The 12,281-nt window shown below is 42.0% G+C and overlaps 2 protein-coding genes across 2 annotated transcripts; one reads left to right on the plus strand and one right to left on the minus strand.

Annotated features, from left to right (window-relative positions):
* Window positions 1-3,918: 3,918 nt before the first annotated feature.
* On the plus strand, window positions 3,919-5,981 carry LOC119564225 (scale keratin-like). Its single transcript, XM_037883506.2, has 2 exons — window positions 3,919-3,950; window positions 4,985-5,981. The coding sequence occupies exon 2, from the start codon at window positions 5,005-5,007 to the stop codon at window positions 5,515-5,517; it is 513 nt and encodes a 170-aa protein (XP_037739434.1). The 5' UTR covers window positions 3,919-3,950; window positions 4,985-5,004; the 3' UTR covers window positions 5,518-5,981.
* A 2,273-nt stretch (window positions 5,982-8,254) lies between these two features.
* On the minus strand, window positions 8,255-11,455 carry LOC119564229 (scale keratin-like). Its single transcript, XM_037883514.2, has 2 exons — window positions 11,414-11,455; window positions 8,255-9,243 (listed from the first exon to the last, which is right to left on the minus strand). Exon 2 carries the CDS (start codon window positions 9,221-9,223, stop codon window positions 8,720-8,722), a length of 504 nt encoding a protein of 167 aa, XP_037739442.1. The 5' UTR covers window positions 9,224-9,243; window positions 11,414-11,455; the 3' UTR covers window positions 8,255-8,719.
* Window positions 11,456-12,281: the final 826 nt, after the last annotated feature.

Here is a 12,281-nt window from a genome sequence, read left to right on the forward strand (position 1 = left end):
AACCCGGCCTTGCAAGCACTTTTATATGCCTTCTTAGCCAATGAGAAGGCTAGGAGGCACCCTTTCTGTACTAAGACCTTATCAGTAACAAAACAAAGTGTTTTTCTCGATGGGTAACGCCTCTAATGTTTGCAGTAGTCTTGATCATGATTAATCAATTACTCAGTTCTCAGTTCCACATAGATGACATGAACATTCCATCTTAAATCTTTATGGGCAAGATACCTCCCTGGTATTATCTCTCTGATCTCCTTGGTGTTGACAGAGGTATAAATCCAGTTCCATTTCATTAGTACTCCATTGAAAAACTTGAAAATAAGAGGGTGACACAGAGGCGTATCGAGGTTACAATCTGCTGTGACATACAGGATTGCATGTTTTTTTCATTAAATCCCGACAAGTATCTAATTAGTGACAAGGTGGAGTTCACCCTTCTAAATCCTTGTAGGGTGGGAGACATTATTCTGCATGCTTAGTATTCCCACCCTTAGCTATACCATGTTTGTTTGAGCCAACACCCTTTTGAAGTGCATGAATGTCTCTGCAATCAGTTCAATGGCCTTGGAACCAGGCCTTTTGGGTTACAGTACTGTGCCGGACACATGACCAGGGCAATGGCACAAACTGATAAATTAAATGGTAATAAGTCACCAGGACCAGATGGTATTCACCCAAGAGTTCAGAAGGAACTCAAATATGAAATTGCCTCAGTACTAACTGTGGTAAGAAGTCTGTCGCTTACAGCAGCCTCTCTATCAGATGATTGATGGATATCTAATGTGATGCCGATTTTTAAAAATGGCTCTGAAGTTCAGTACAAGGTAAATCATTTGAAACTATAGTAAAGATGAGTATTATCAGCCATATAGAGGAACATGATATGCGGGGGAAGAGTCAATATGGCTTTTGTGAAGAGAAGTCATGGCTTACTAATAATTAGTATTCTTTGAGTCAGTTAACAAATATCTGGGCAAGGGTGATCCAGTGGAGAATGGGTACTTGGACTTTCAGAAAGTCTTTGACAAGCTCCCGCACCAAATGTTCGTAAACAAACTAAAGCAGTTATGGGGTAAAAGGGAAAGTTCTCTCATGGATTAGTAACCAGTTAATATATAAAGGGGAAAGGGGTAGAAAGGAAATTTTTAGTTTTCAAAGTGGAAAGAGGTAAACAGTGGGTTCCCTCAAGGAGCCGTACTCAGACCAGTGCTCTTTAATGTATTCATGAATGATCTGGAAAAAGAGGTAAATTTTGAATTGGCAAAGTTTGCAGGCCACACAAAATACTTATGATAGTTAAGTGCAGTGCATACGGCAAAGAGTTACAAAGAGATCTTACAAAACTGGGTGACTGGGCAAGAAAATGGTAGTACGATTTCAAGTTGACAAATGCAAAGTAATAGAGATTGAAAAATATAATCTCAATTATACACTAACAATGGTGGGGTCTAATTTAGTTGTTGCCACTCAAGAAAGATCTTGGAATTATTGTGGGGAGTTTTCTGAAAACGTCCGCTCAATCGTAGAATCACAGAAATGTAGGACTGGAAGGGACCTTAGGAGGTCATGTAGTCCAGTCCTCTGCACTCATGGCAGGACTACGTTTTATCTAGACCATCCCTGACAGGTGTTTGTCTAACTTGCTCTTAAGATCTCTATTGATGGAGATTCCACAACCTCCCTGGGTAATTTATTCCAGTGCTTAACCACCCTGGCAGTTCGGAAGTTTTTCCTAATGTCCAATCTAAACGGCCCAACCTGCAATTTGAGACCATTGCTTCTTGTTCTATTCTCAGAGGTTAAGGAGAACAAGTTTTCTCCCTCCTCCTTCTAACAACCTTTTATGTGCTTGGAAACTGTTATCATGTCCCCTCTCAGTCTTCTCCTCTCCAGAGTGTACAAACCTAATTTCTGCAATGTTCCCTCATAGGTCACGTTTTCTAGACCTTTAATCATTTTTGTTGCTCTTCTCCGATGTTTGTTTTAAACTTGCTGCCTATTAATTACTTTGGGTGACCCCTGGTTCATGTGTTCTGTGAAAGGGTAAATAGCACTCCCTTATGCATTTCCATTACATGATTCATGATTTTGTAGACCTCTGTCACGTTCCCCCTCAGTCCTCTCTTTTCCAAGTTGAACACTCTTAGTCATTTTAATCTCGCCTCATATGGAAGCTGTTTTATACCCTTAATCATTTGTGTTGCCCTTCTCTGGACTTTATATCTTTTTTGAGATGGGGTGACCAGAACCGCATGCAGTATTCCAGGGGTGGCACACCATAGATTTACATAGTGGCATTACAATGTTTTTCTGTCTTAGGATCCTATCCGTTTCATAATGGTTCCTAACATTCTCTTAGCGGTTTTGATTGCTGCTGGACATGGAGCAGATATTTTCAGAGACCTACCTGCAGTGAGTTTAAAATCTCTTTCCCGAGGGGTAACAGCTAACTTAAACCCCATCCTTGTGCACGTAGAGTTGGGATTATGTTTTCCAATGTGCATTACTTTGCCTTTTCCAACATGCCATTTCATCTGCCATTTGCTTGCCAGTTCTGTAAGATCCCTTTGTTGCTTCAACTTAACTATCTGGAGTAATTTTGTGTGGTCTGCAAACTTTGCCAACTCACAGTATACCCCCTTTTTCATTTATGAGTACGTTGAACAGCACTGGTCCCAGAGCAGCTCCTAGAAGGAGCCAGCTATTTACCTCTTTCCACTTTGAAAACTGAACATTTTCTTCCTACCCTTTTCCTCCCTATGTTGTAACCAGTTACTGATTCATGAGAGGACCTTCCCTCTTTTCCCATAACTGCTTAGTTTACTTAAGGGCTTTCAGTGCAGGAGCTTGTCAAAGACTTTCTGAAAGTCCAAGTATACATTCTCCTCTGGAACACCCTTCTCCACGTATTTCTTGACCAACTCAAGGAATTCTAATGATTGGTAAGGCATGATTTCTCTTCACAAAGTCATATTGATTCTGCCCCAGTGTATCCTGTTAATCTATGTGGCTGATCATTCTGATCTTTACCAAGTTGCAACCAATTTACCCGATACTGAATTTAGGAGACCTTTCTCAAAATTGGCGTCACATTAGTTATCTGCCAGTCATCTCATAGAGAGGCTGATTTAAGCAATAGGCTAGTTACCACAGTTAGCAGTTCTGCAGTTTTATATTTGAGTTCTTTCTGAACTTTTGGGTGAACAGCATCTGGTCCTGGTGACTTATTACCGTTTAATTTATCAGTTTGTGCTATTGTCCTGGTCATGTGTCCAGCACAGTATTGTAACCCAGAAGGCCTGGTTCCAAGGCCATTGAACTGATTGGAGAGACATTCATGCAATTCCAAAGGGTGTTGGCTCAAATACCCACTGTACAGGTAAGGACGGGAATGCTAGACATGCAGAATAATGTCTCCCACCCCACTAAGAATTCAGAAGGGTGAATTCCACCTTGCCGCTAATTAGATACTAGTCAGGATTTCAGGAACGACATGGAATCCTGTACATCACAGCAGATTGTAATATTGATACACCTTCATATTTTGAAGTTATTCAATGAAGAAGTAATGCAATGAAACTGGATTTTTACCTCTGTCAACACCAAAGAGATCAGTGGGATGATACCAAGAAGGTATGTTGCCCATAAAGCTTTCAGATTAAAGGAATTTCAGGGTGTAATACGGAAGTCATCCATATGTGGGATTGGGAATTGAGTAATTGATGAACCAATGCAAAGCCGTTTAAATAATTAGAGGATAATAATAATTATCATCCAAAGCAAGAAAACATTTTGTTTGGTCAGTGGTAATGCACACAAGAAAACACTTTGGTTGGTTGGTTATTGAAAGGGTGTCTTCTATCCTTCCCATTGGCTAAGAAAGCATATAAAAGTGCTTGCAACTCTGGGTTGTTCTATCCACTTCTCTTGACTTCATCCCCTTGGTGAACTGGGTAAGTCTATTGAGTTCAAATTACTCTAGTTGTTGCTATAGTGTTAGGTTTAACTATGGATCGAACCTTCACCAATACTGTGTGATTTTAGCAATATTAATGAGGGTGGTTTTTCTTTCCAAAAGAGACTCTCTGTAACTAGTCAGTTGCAGGTCTTGGCGGTGGCAGACTTTAAAATGATCATGCTGGGATTTTCAAATCCACATATGGGATTGGGACACCCATTTGCAATAAATATAACAGGCTAGTGCATGTACATCCATTACACAATTCTGAAAAATCTCAGCCTTAAACTACTTTAGGAATGGACAGCTTTATTCTGACTCTTTATAGATAAATATGATTGCCAGACCGTCATCTGACTTCACTGGACTCACAGGTATTTGCAGGAGGGGATGATCTGATCCTCCAGTTTCCATAAAATGCTGGAGATCAGTTTTGAAATATAACAACTGAACAGCAACTTGATTGCTCTTTTTAGTTTAGTGGATAACCAAGATCTCGAGAAGTTTGAGAGGTTGGAAGTGCTTTAAATGAATTTTCCTTCAGGGCAAATCTAGCCCCTAGTTTAGTGATGGTGAGAAGAAATTCTCCTTATGAGCAGTTTCCTCCATAATGGGCCACGTTGAGGACATTGGATGAGTTGGACCATGAGGTGACCCACTATGACAAAACTTAAAGTCTTAAGGGTAGAGCTTGTAATGTTCGATCCCGATCTTGAGCTGGTACAAGCTGAAATAGCACCTTTGAATGAAAAGTAGCTCTCACTGACTTCACAGAGTGTTGTGCAGCTTAATGGTTGCATGAAGCAGTGAAAAGATAACTTGTTTTGAAATTGCTGGGATTTTGTGTGTGTGTTTGAAGCCTAAGGGGAAAGGATGCGAAGAAATAGAAGGAAGAAACGGGAGCAGATATGTGGCCTTCAACAAAACTTATCTACCTACCTAACCCCCATTTCTCTAAAACTCAATGCCTGAATCTCTTTTTCCATTATCAGTTGTGTCTTACGTTTTCCTCCCTCCTGTGTTTTTCAGGATTCTCTCCATCACAGAAAATGTCTTACTGCCCGCCCCAGGATGGCTATTATGATATATGCCCACGCCCATGTATTGACGTCCGCAACGAGCCGTGTGTCACATCATGTGGCGATTCGAGTGCAGTGGTTTATGCGCCACCAGTTGTTGTGAGATTCCCAGGACCAACTCTCGCTACTTACCCTCAAGACAGCATTGTGGGAACAACCTTACCAAATTTCCCATATATTTCTAGTGGAGGTTTCAGAGGCTCAATTGGTTCTGGGGGTAGTTATGGTGGTGTTTATGGGGGAGGTTACAATGGTGGTGGTTACGGGGGAGGTAACGGTGTTGTTTATGGGGGAGGTTACAATGGTGGTTATGGGGGTGGAGCCGGGGGTGTTTATGGAGGTGGAGCCGGGCGTGGTTATGGGGGTGGTTATGGAAGCTCATATGGTTATGGGGGCTCATGTGGTTATAGCAGGAAGTCATATCGTAGCATTTTGGGGGGAGGATATTCTGGGTCCGGCTATGGAAATTGTGGGCCATGTTAAACCCAGAAGAACAATCCATGGAATGAGAAACAAACAGGAAATGACAAGATAGAGATTCCGCATTGATCTAATGGACAATGATGCCTACAACTCTACTTGCAGGCTGTGGGTGTTCATCACCTCTGTAAATCAGGCCTATCTGCGTCTTCCACTTCTTACATATTAGTGTAGGTTTGTGATCCAATGGTTTTGCAGCTTAGTCTTATGCTCCTATTGTGCTTTGTGCTATTTGATGTTGAACTGGCTAAAACAAGTCACTTGGTTGAAAAAGGGACGTGATTTTGAAAGTCAGCAGCTTCAAGACAGAAAGCAGATCATCTTGTGTGAAAAGCATCACTTTGGAGCGGGTGACTGGTTCTTGCTCTATTGTAACCCTGAAAATACATTCTTTGTACTCTGCATTAATTCATTCTGCAAGTGTGTGCTCCACGGCTCATTCCCATTAAAAATTATTCTGCATCATAGCATTGGCCTTCTGGTTTTACATTCTCCTCCCTTCTTTCTATCCAAAGCAATCTGGGTGAAATTCACCCCGGTGCAGACGCTCAGTACATGCCCCCTGCACTACAACCCTCCGCCTCAATGGAATAACTGAGCAGCAAAGTGCATTAACTGGTCAATAGCATGGTGCTGGCCATCTGCCCCGGGGAGATATTCCTCCATGTTCCAAAAGTCTCAGAAGGGAATTAGAATATATTTCCCAGCTCTAAATATTATATAAAATTGTAGAATCCTGGAAATATAGGGCTGGAAGGAACCTTGGGATGTCACCTTGTCCAGCCCCCTGTGCGGACGCAGGACCCGACCTGACTGGTCTTTGTCGAACCTCTCCTTATAAACCATCAATGATGGAGATTCCACAACTTTCCGTCTAAGCCTGAAATCAATGCTTTACAATCATAATAGTTAGAAAGTTATGGCCAGTATCTAACCTGTATCTCCCATCATGCAGATTAAGCCAATTCCTTCTCATCTTATCTTCAGCAGACATGCAGAAAAATTGATCACTATGCTCTTTAAAACGGATCTACACAAAACACCAAGTCTCTGTTCCTGCAAAATGTATTCACAGAAGAACTGAAAACTAAGAATTTCAAAAGTGCTAGATCCTAGACTCTGCTTGAGAGGTAACTTAGATCGATCTCCGCCCCCCCGTCGTGTAGACCAGGCCTTAGGCAGATAAGTAGATTGTAATCTCCCCAGAATGAGTGATTTATCACCACCACCCTTTTTACTTATAGGGAGATGAAAGAGAATATTGATTTTGCAAAGATCACTCAAGACGTCTGTGGCGAAACCCAAGACGTCGATTTTCAAAAGCAACTGGTGATTTTGGTTCCTAACTTCAGACATCTTGAAAAAATCCTTGTTTTTAGAAGTACTCGCTGTCTATTCTCTGGACCCCTGTTCTCATGAATACGTCTCAAGCAGAATCTAGGACCATGCACTTTTGAAATTCTTAGTTTTCAGTTCTTCGGTGCATACGTTTTGCATGAACAGAGACTTAGATATTTCGGGCATGAAACAAGCCAAGTGTTTCTAGTATAGTAAGTAGGTGTCACTTGAAGAAAATTCATTATTCAACTAAAAATCCTTTCACTCATATTCTCTTAAGGGTTATCATTTTATTATTTTAGAGTCCTATCTATATCTTGATCTTAGGAAAGTTTTTGACAGTCACCCCAGATATTCTTATAAGCAAACTTGAGAAACATTTCCCTCAACCACGTCAACCTAGAACGCTATACGTAGGGGGGTACCCAGAGGAGGTTATCCTGGGTCTTTTACTCATCAATATATTCTCTAATAACTTGAATAATGGTGTCGACAGTTCACTGATAATATTTGCAGAGGACACCAAGCTGAGAGAGGTTGCAAGCACTTTGGAAGACAGGATGAGAAGTCAAAATGAGCTTCCCTAATTGGAGACTTCATCTGAAATCAATAAACTGAAATTCAATAAAGGCAACTACAAAGTATGAAGTCTAGGAAGGAAACCGTTCCACTCTGATAGACACTGGTGGGCCTAAGCTGGAGTTTTGTCCCCAGTTTTGGCCAGCACAATTCAATAGGGAAGATGTGGACAAACTAGAGAGAGTCCAGAGGAGAGCAACAAAAAAACCCCAAAAGGTTTAGAAAGCTGACCTCTGAGGACTAGTTCAAAACACTGGACATGTTTAGTGTTGAGAAAAGCAGACTGACATGGGAACGGATAACAGTTTTCAAGTATATGCAGGGCTGTTATAAAGAGCATCCTGTTCAATTGTTTTGCGTGTCTGATAAAAATAAGATGAGTTGTAATTGGTTTAATCTGCAGCATGGGAGATTGAGGTTGGATATTAGCAATAACTTTCTGACTATCATAGTTAAGCATTGATTTCACACTCCCACAGGAAGTTGTAGAATCTCCATCATTGAAGGTGTTTATAAGGACATGTAATCAAAGGCCAGTCAAGTCAGGTGCTTCCTCCGCACAGGGGGCTGGACTAGGTGACCTCTCAAGGTTCCTTTCAGGCCTCTTTCTCAAGGATTCTACATTTTTTATGTAAAATTTAGACCAGGGAAATATATTCTAATTCGCTTCTGAGACTACCTGATTTGCTACTTATTTATTCCCTTGAGGTGGAGGTTTGTAGTGCAGGGGGCACATAGGGAGCATCTACACTGGGGTGAATTTCCACCGAAGTTGCTTTGGATAGAAGGAAGGGAGGAGAAAGTAAAACCAGAAGGCCAATGCTATGATGCAGAATAATTTTTAATGGGAATCAGCAGCGGAGCACACACTTACAGAATGAATGAATGCAGAGTACAAAGAATGTATTTTCAGGGTTACAATACGAGCAAGAACCAATCACCCGCTCCAAAGTGATGCTTTTCACACAAGATGATCTGCTTTCTGTCGTGAAGCTGCTGACTTTGAAAATCACGTCCCTTTTTCAACCAAGTGACTTGTTTTAGCCAGTTCAACATCAAATAGCACAAAGCACAATAGGAGCATAAGACTAAGGTGCAAAACCATTGGATCACAAACCTACACTAATAAGTAACAAGTGGAAGAGACCGATAGGCCTGATTTACAGAGGTGATGAACACCCAGAGTCTGCAAGTAGAGTTGTAGGCATCATTGTCCATTAGATCAGTTGTGAATCTCTATCTTGTCATTTCCTGATTGTTTCTCATTCCATGGATCGTTCTTCTGGGTTTAACATGGCCCACAATTTCCATAGCCGGACCCAGAATATCCTCCCCCAGAAATGCTACGATATGACTTCCTGCTATAACCACATGAGCCCCCATAACCATATGAGCCTCCATAACCACCCCCATAACCACGCCCGGCTCCACCTCCATAAACACCCCCGGCTCCACCCCCATAAACAACAACGTTACCTCCCCCATAACCACCACCATAATCTCCCCCATAACCACCACCATAACTACCCCCAGAACCGATTGAGCCTCTGAAACCTCCACTAGAACCATATGGGACTCCAGGTCTTGCGGGCAAATTTGGTAAGGTTGTTCCCACAAAGCTGTCTTGAGGGCAAGTAGCGAGAGTTGGTCCTGGGAATCTCACAACAACTGGTGGCGCATAAACCACTGCACTCGAATCGCCACATGATGTGACACACGGCTCGTTGCGGACGTCAATACATGGGCGTGGGCATATATCATAATAGCCATCCTGGGGCGGGCAGTAAGACATCTTCTGTGATGGAGAGAATCCTGAAAAACACAGGAGGGAGGAAAGCGTAAGACACAACTGATAATGGAAAAAGAGATTCAGGCATTGAGTTTTAGAGTAATGGGGGGTTAGGTAGGTAGATAAGTTTTGTTGAAGGCCACATATCTGCTCCTGTTTCTTCCTTCTATTCCTCTGAACCCATTCCCCCTTAGGCTTCAGAAACAAAAACAAACTAAAATAATTCCAAGCAATTTCATGAGAAATTACCCTTTCACTGCTCCATGCAAGCATAAAGCTGCACAACACACAAGTGAGTTGCTATTTTCGTTGGGAGACAATATTAACAGCACAGAGGATAGACGCAAGTGACTTGCTCACCATTATTGGTGAGTCATTGGATGAGTTGGAAGCAGAATTTAGACCTTCCTAATTGCTATTTGTGATAGAATTGATCATTAGGAAATTCCAATTGCTCCTCACTGCTGCAACTGAGAATAGGGCCCCATTGTGACAGGCACTGAACAACCACCAAAGAGTAAGACCAGAGGTAAGGAGCTCACCTGTGAGGTGTCAGATCTGGGGTCAAGTTGCTGCTCTGACTTTGACAGAGTGAGATTGTGAAAACAGGTCTCCTAAATCTGAGCAGAGTGCTCTAACCACTGGGCTATCAGATATTCTAGAACACCCCCATGCCACTAGCCCCCCAAAGCCCTGATGTGGTCACCCTCAGTTGTATCTGTGGTGCATCTTGAACTGGTAAGGTGTGCCCTGAGGCAACCTAATGCACTATGAGCCATAGGTGAGATCGGGGGGAAATTCCCTCTGGAGCCAGGACACTGAGCACCATGGGAGAATCAGGACATTGGTGGTTTTCTGCATGTGCACAAATAGAAACTTAGGTGCTGAGAGAATTTAGGTGCCTGCAGTGCTGGCAGTTTGGAAGACATCAGTGTCACCTTATTGTTGGACTTCATTGCCTAAAGGGGACCTTAGATGCTTAAGTCTCTTTGTTGATGTAGCTTCAGGAGATTAGAGTCCCAGCTTTCAATGCAGCTACACTGTCTGAGCGCTGAGCTGTTTGAGAAGCTCATCCTATCGGACTTGCCCACCATCACACAGGAAATCAAATGCAGAATCCGAATGCAGATTAACTGCGTCCTTGTCCTCTGCCCTGACCACAGGACCTTCTGTTCTCACCAGCCCAGGAGGAATGAGGTAAAAAACATAGAGTCTAATTACTAAACCCACAGTCGAAACTATTTCCGTTATGGATGCCTGGAATTTTCAAATCCTTTTGGAAAGTTTTACCAGAAAGAAGTGCAGAGAAGCTGTTAAGAATGCAAGTACCCTTGTTAAATGAGCTGAAAAGTGGGGCTAGAACCCTCATCTGATCTAAGTCATCATAGCTGCTTTTAGTTCAAAGGTGCTATTTCAACTTACACCAGGTAAAGATCTGGATTGAAGTTTACAAGTTGCACCCATAACACTTGACAGTTTGCGATACTGGTAAGCTCAGTGGTTGAACTCATCCAGTACCCTGTCTCTAATGCTGTGCAGCACCACACCCTTCAGAGGAAATTCTAGGAGCCCTGTTATGGCCCATTATTGAGGAAACTGCTCATAAGGAGAATTTCTTCCTAACATTACTAACGAAGAGGCTAGAATTGCCCTGAAGAAGAATTCACATATAGCACTTCCAACTTCTCAAACTTACCTTGATCGAGATCATCTACTAAACTAAAAAGAACACTTGGGTTGCATTTCAATTGTTATATTTCAAATTTGATCTCCAGGGTTTTATGGAAAGAGCAGGATCAGATCATCCCCTCATGCAAATACTTCTGAATCCAGTGGAGTCGGCTCAAGGTCTGCCAGTCTTACTTGTCTATAATGGGTCAGGAATAAAGCTGTCCATTCCTAAAGTCGTTTAAGGCTGCAATTTTTCAGAATTGTGGAGTGGATTTACATAGCCTACCCTAGTATAATTATTGGGAATGGGTGTCCCCGTCCCATTTGTTAATCCTAGCGTGATATTTTTAAAGTCAGCATCCACCAAGGCCTGCAACGGACTAGTTCCAGAGAGCCTCTTTTGGAAAGAAAGAACTAACTTCCTTAATATTGCTAATCTTACAGACTGTTGGTGCAGGTTCAGTCCATAGTTAAACTATCTCTAAAGCAACAACTAGAGTAGTTTGAATTCATTAGACTTACCCAGGTCACCAAGGAGATGAAGTCAAGAGAGGTGGATAGAACAACCCGGCCTTGCAAGCACTTTTATATGCCTTCTTAGCCAATGAGAAGGCTAGGAGGCACCCTTTCTGTACTAAGACCTTATCAGTAACAAAACAAAGTGTTTTTCTCAATGGGTAACACCTCTAATGTTTGCAGTAGTCTTGATCATGATTAATCAATTACTCAATTCTCAGTTCCACATAGATGACATGAACAGTTCATCTTAAATCTTTATGGGCAAGATACCTCCCTGGTATTATCTCTCTGATCTCCTTGGTGTTGACAGAGGTATAAATCCAGTTCCATTTCATTAGTACTCCATTGAAAAACTTGAAAATAAGAGGGTGACACAGAGGCGTATCGAGGTTACAATCTGCTGTGACATACAGGATTGCATGTTTTTTTCATTAAATCCCGACAAGTATCCAATTAGTGACAAGGTGGAGTTCACCCTTCTAAATCCTTGTAGGGTGGGAGACATTATTCTGCATGCTTAGTATTCCCACCCTTAGCTATACCATGTTTGTTTGAGCCAACACCCTTTTGAAGTGCATGAATGTCTCTGCAATCAGTTCAATGGCCTTGGAACCAGGCCTTTTGGGTTACAGAACTGTGCCGGACACATGACCAGGGCAATGGCACAAACTGATAAATTAAATGGTAATAAGTCACCAGGACCAGATGGTATTCACCCAAGAGTTCAGAAGGAACTCAAATATGAAATTGCCTCAGTACTAACTGTGGTAAGAAGTCTGTCGCTTACAGCAGCCTCTCTATCAGATGATTGATGGATATCTAATGTGATGCCGATTTTTAAAAATGGCTCTGAAGTTCAGTACAAGGTAAA

The sequence above is a fragment of the Chelonia mydas genome, chromosome 24, assembly GCF_015237465.2.
Source record: "Chelonia mydas isolate rCheMyd1 chromosome 24, rCheMyd1.pri.v2, whole genome shotgun sequence".
NCBI lineage: Eukaryota > Metazoa > Chordata > Testudines > Cheloniidae > Chelonia > Chelonia mydas.

Excerpts from the sequence above, each read along its gene's own strand:
- LOC119564225 (XM_037883506.2), top strand. The coding sequence starts at position 5,005 with ATGTCTTACTGCCCGCCCCAGGATGGCTATTATGATATATGCCCACGC.
- LOC119564229 (XM_037883514.2), bottom strand. The coding sequence starts at position 9,223 with ATGTCTTACTGCCCGCCCCAGGATGGCTATTATGATATATGCCCACGC.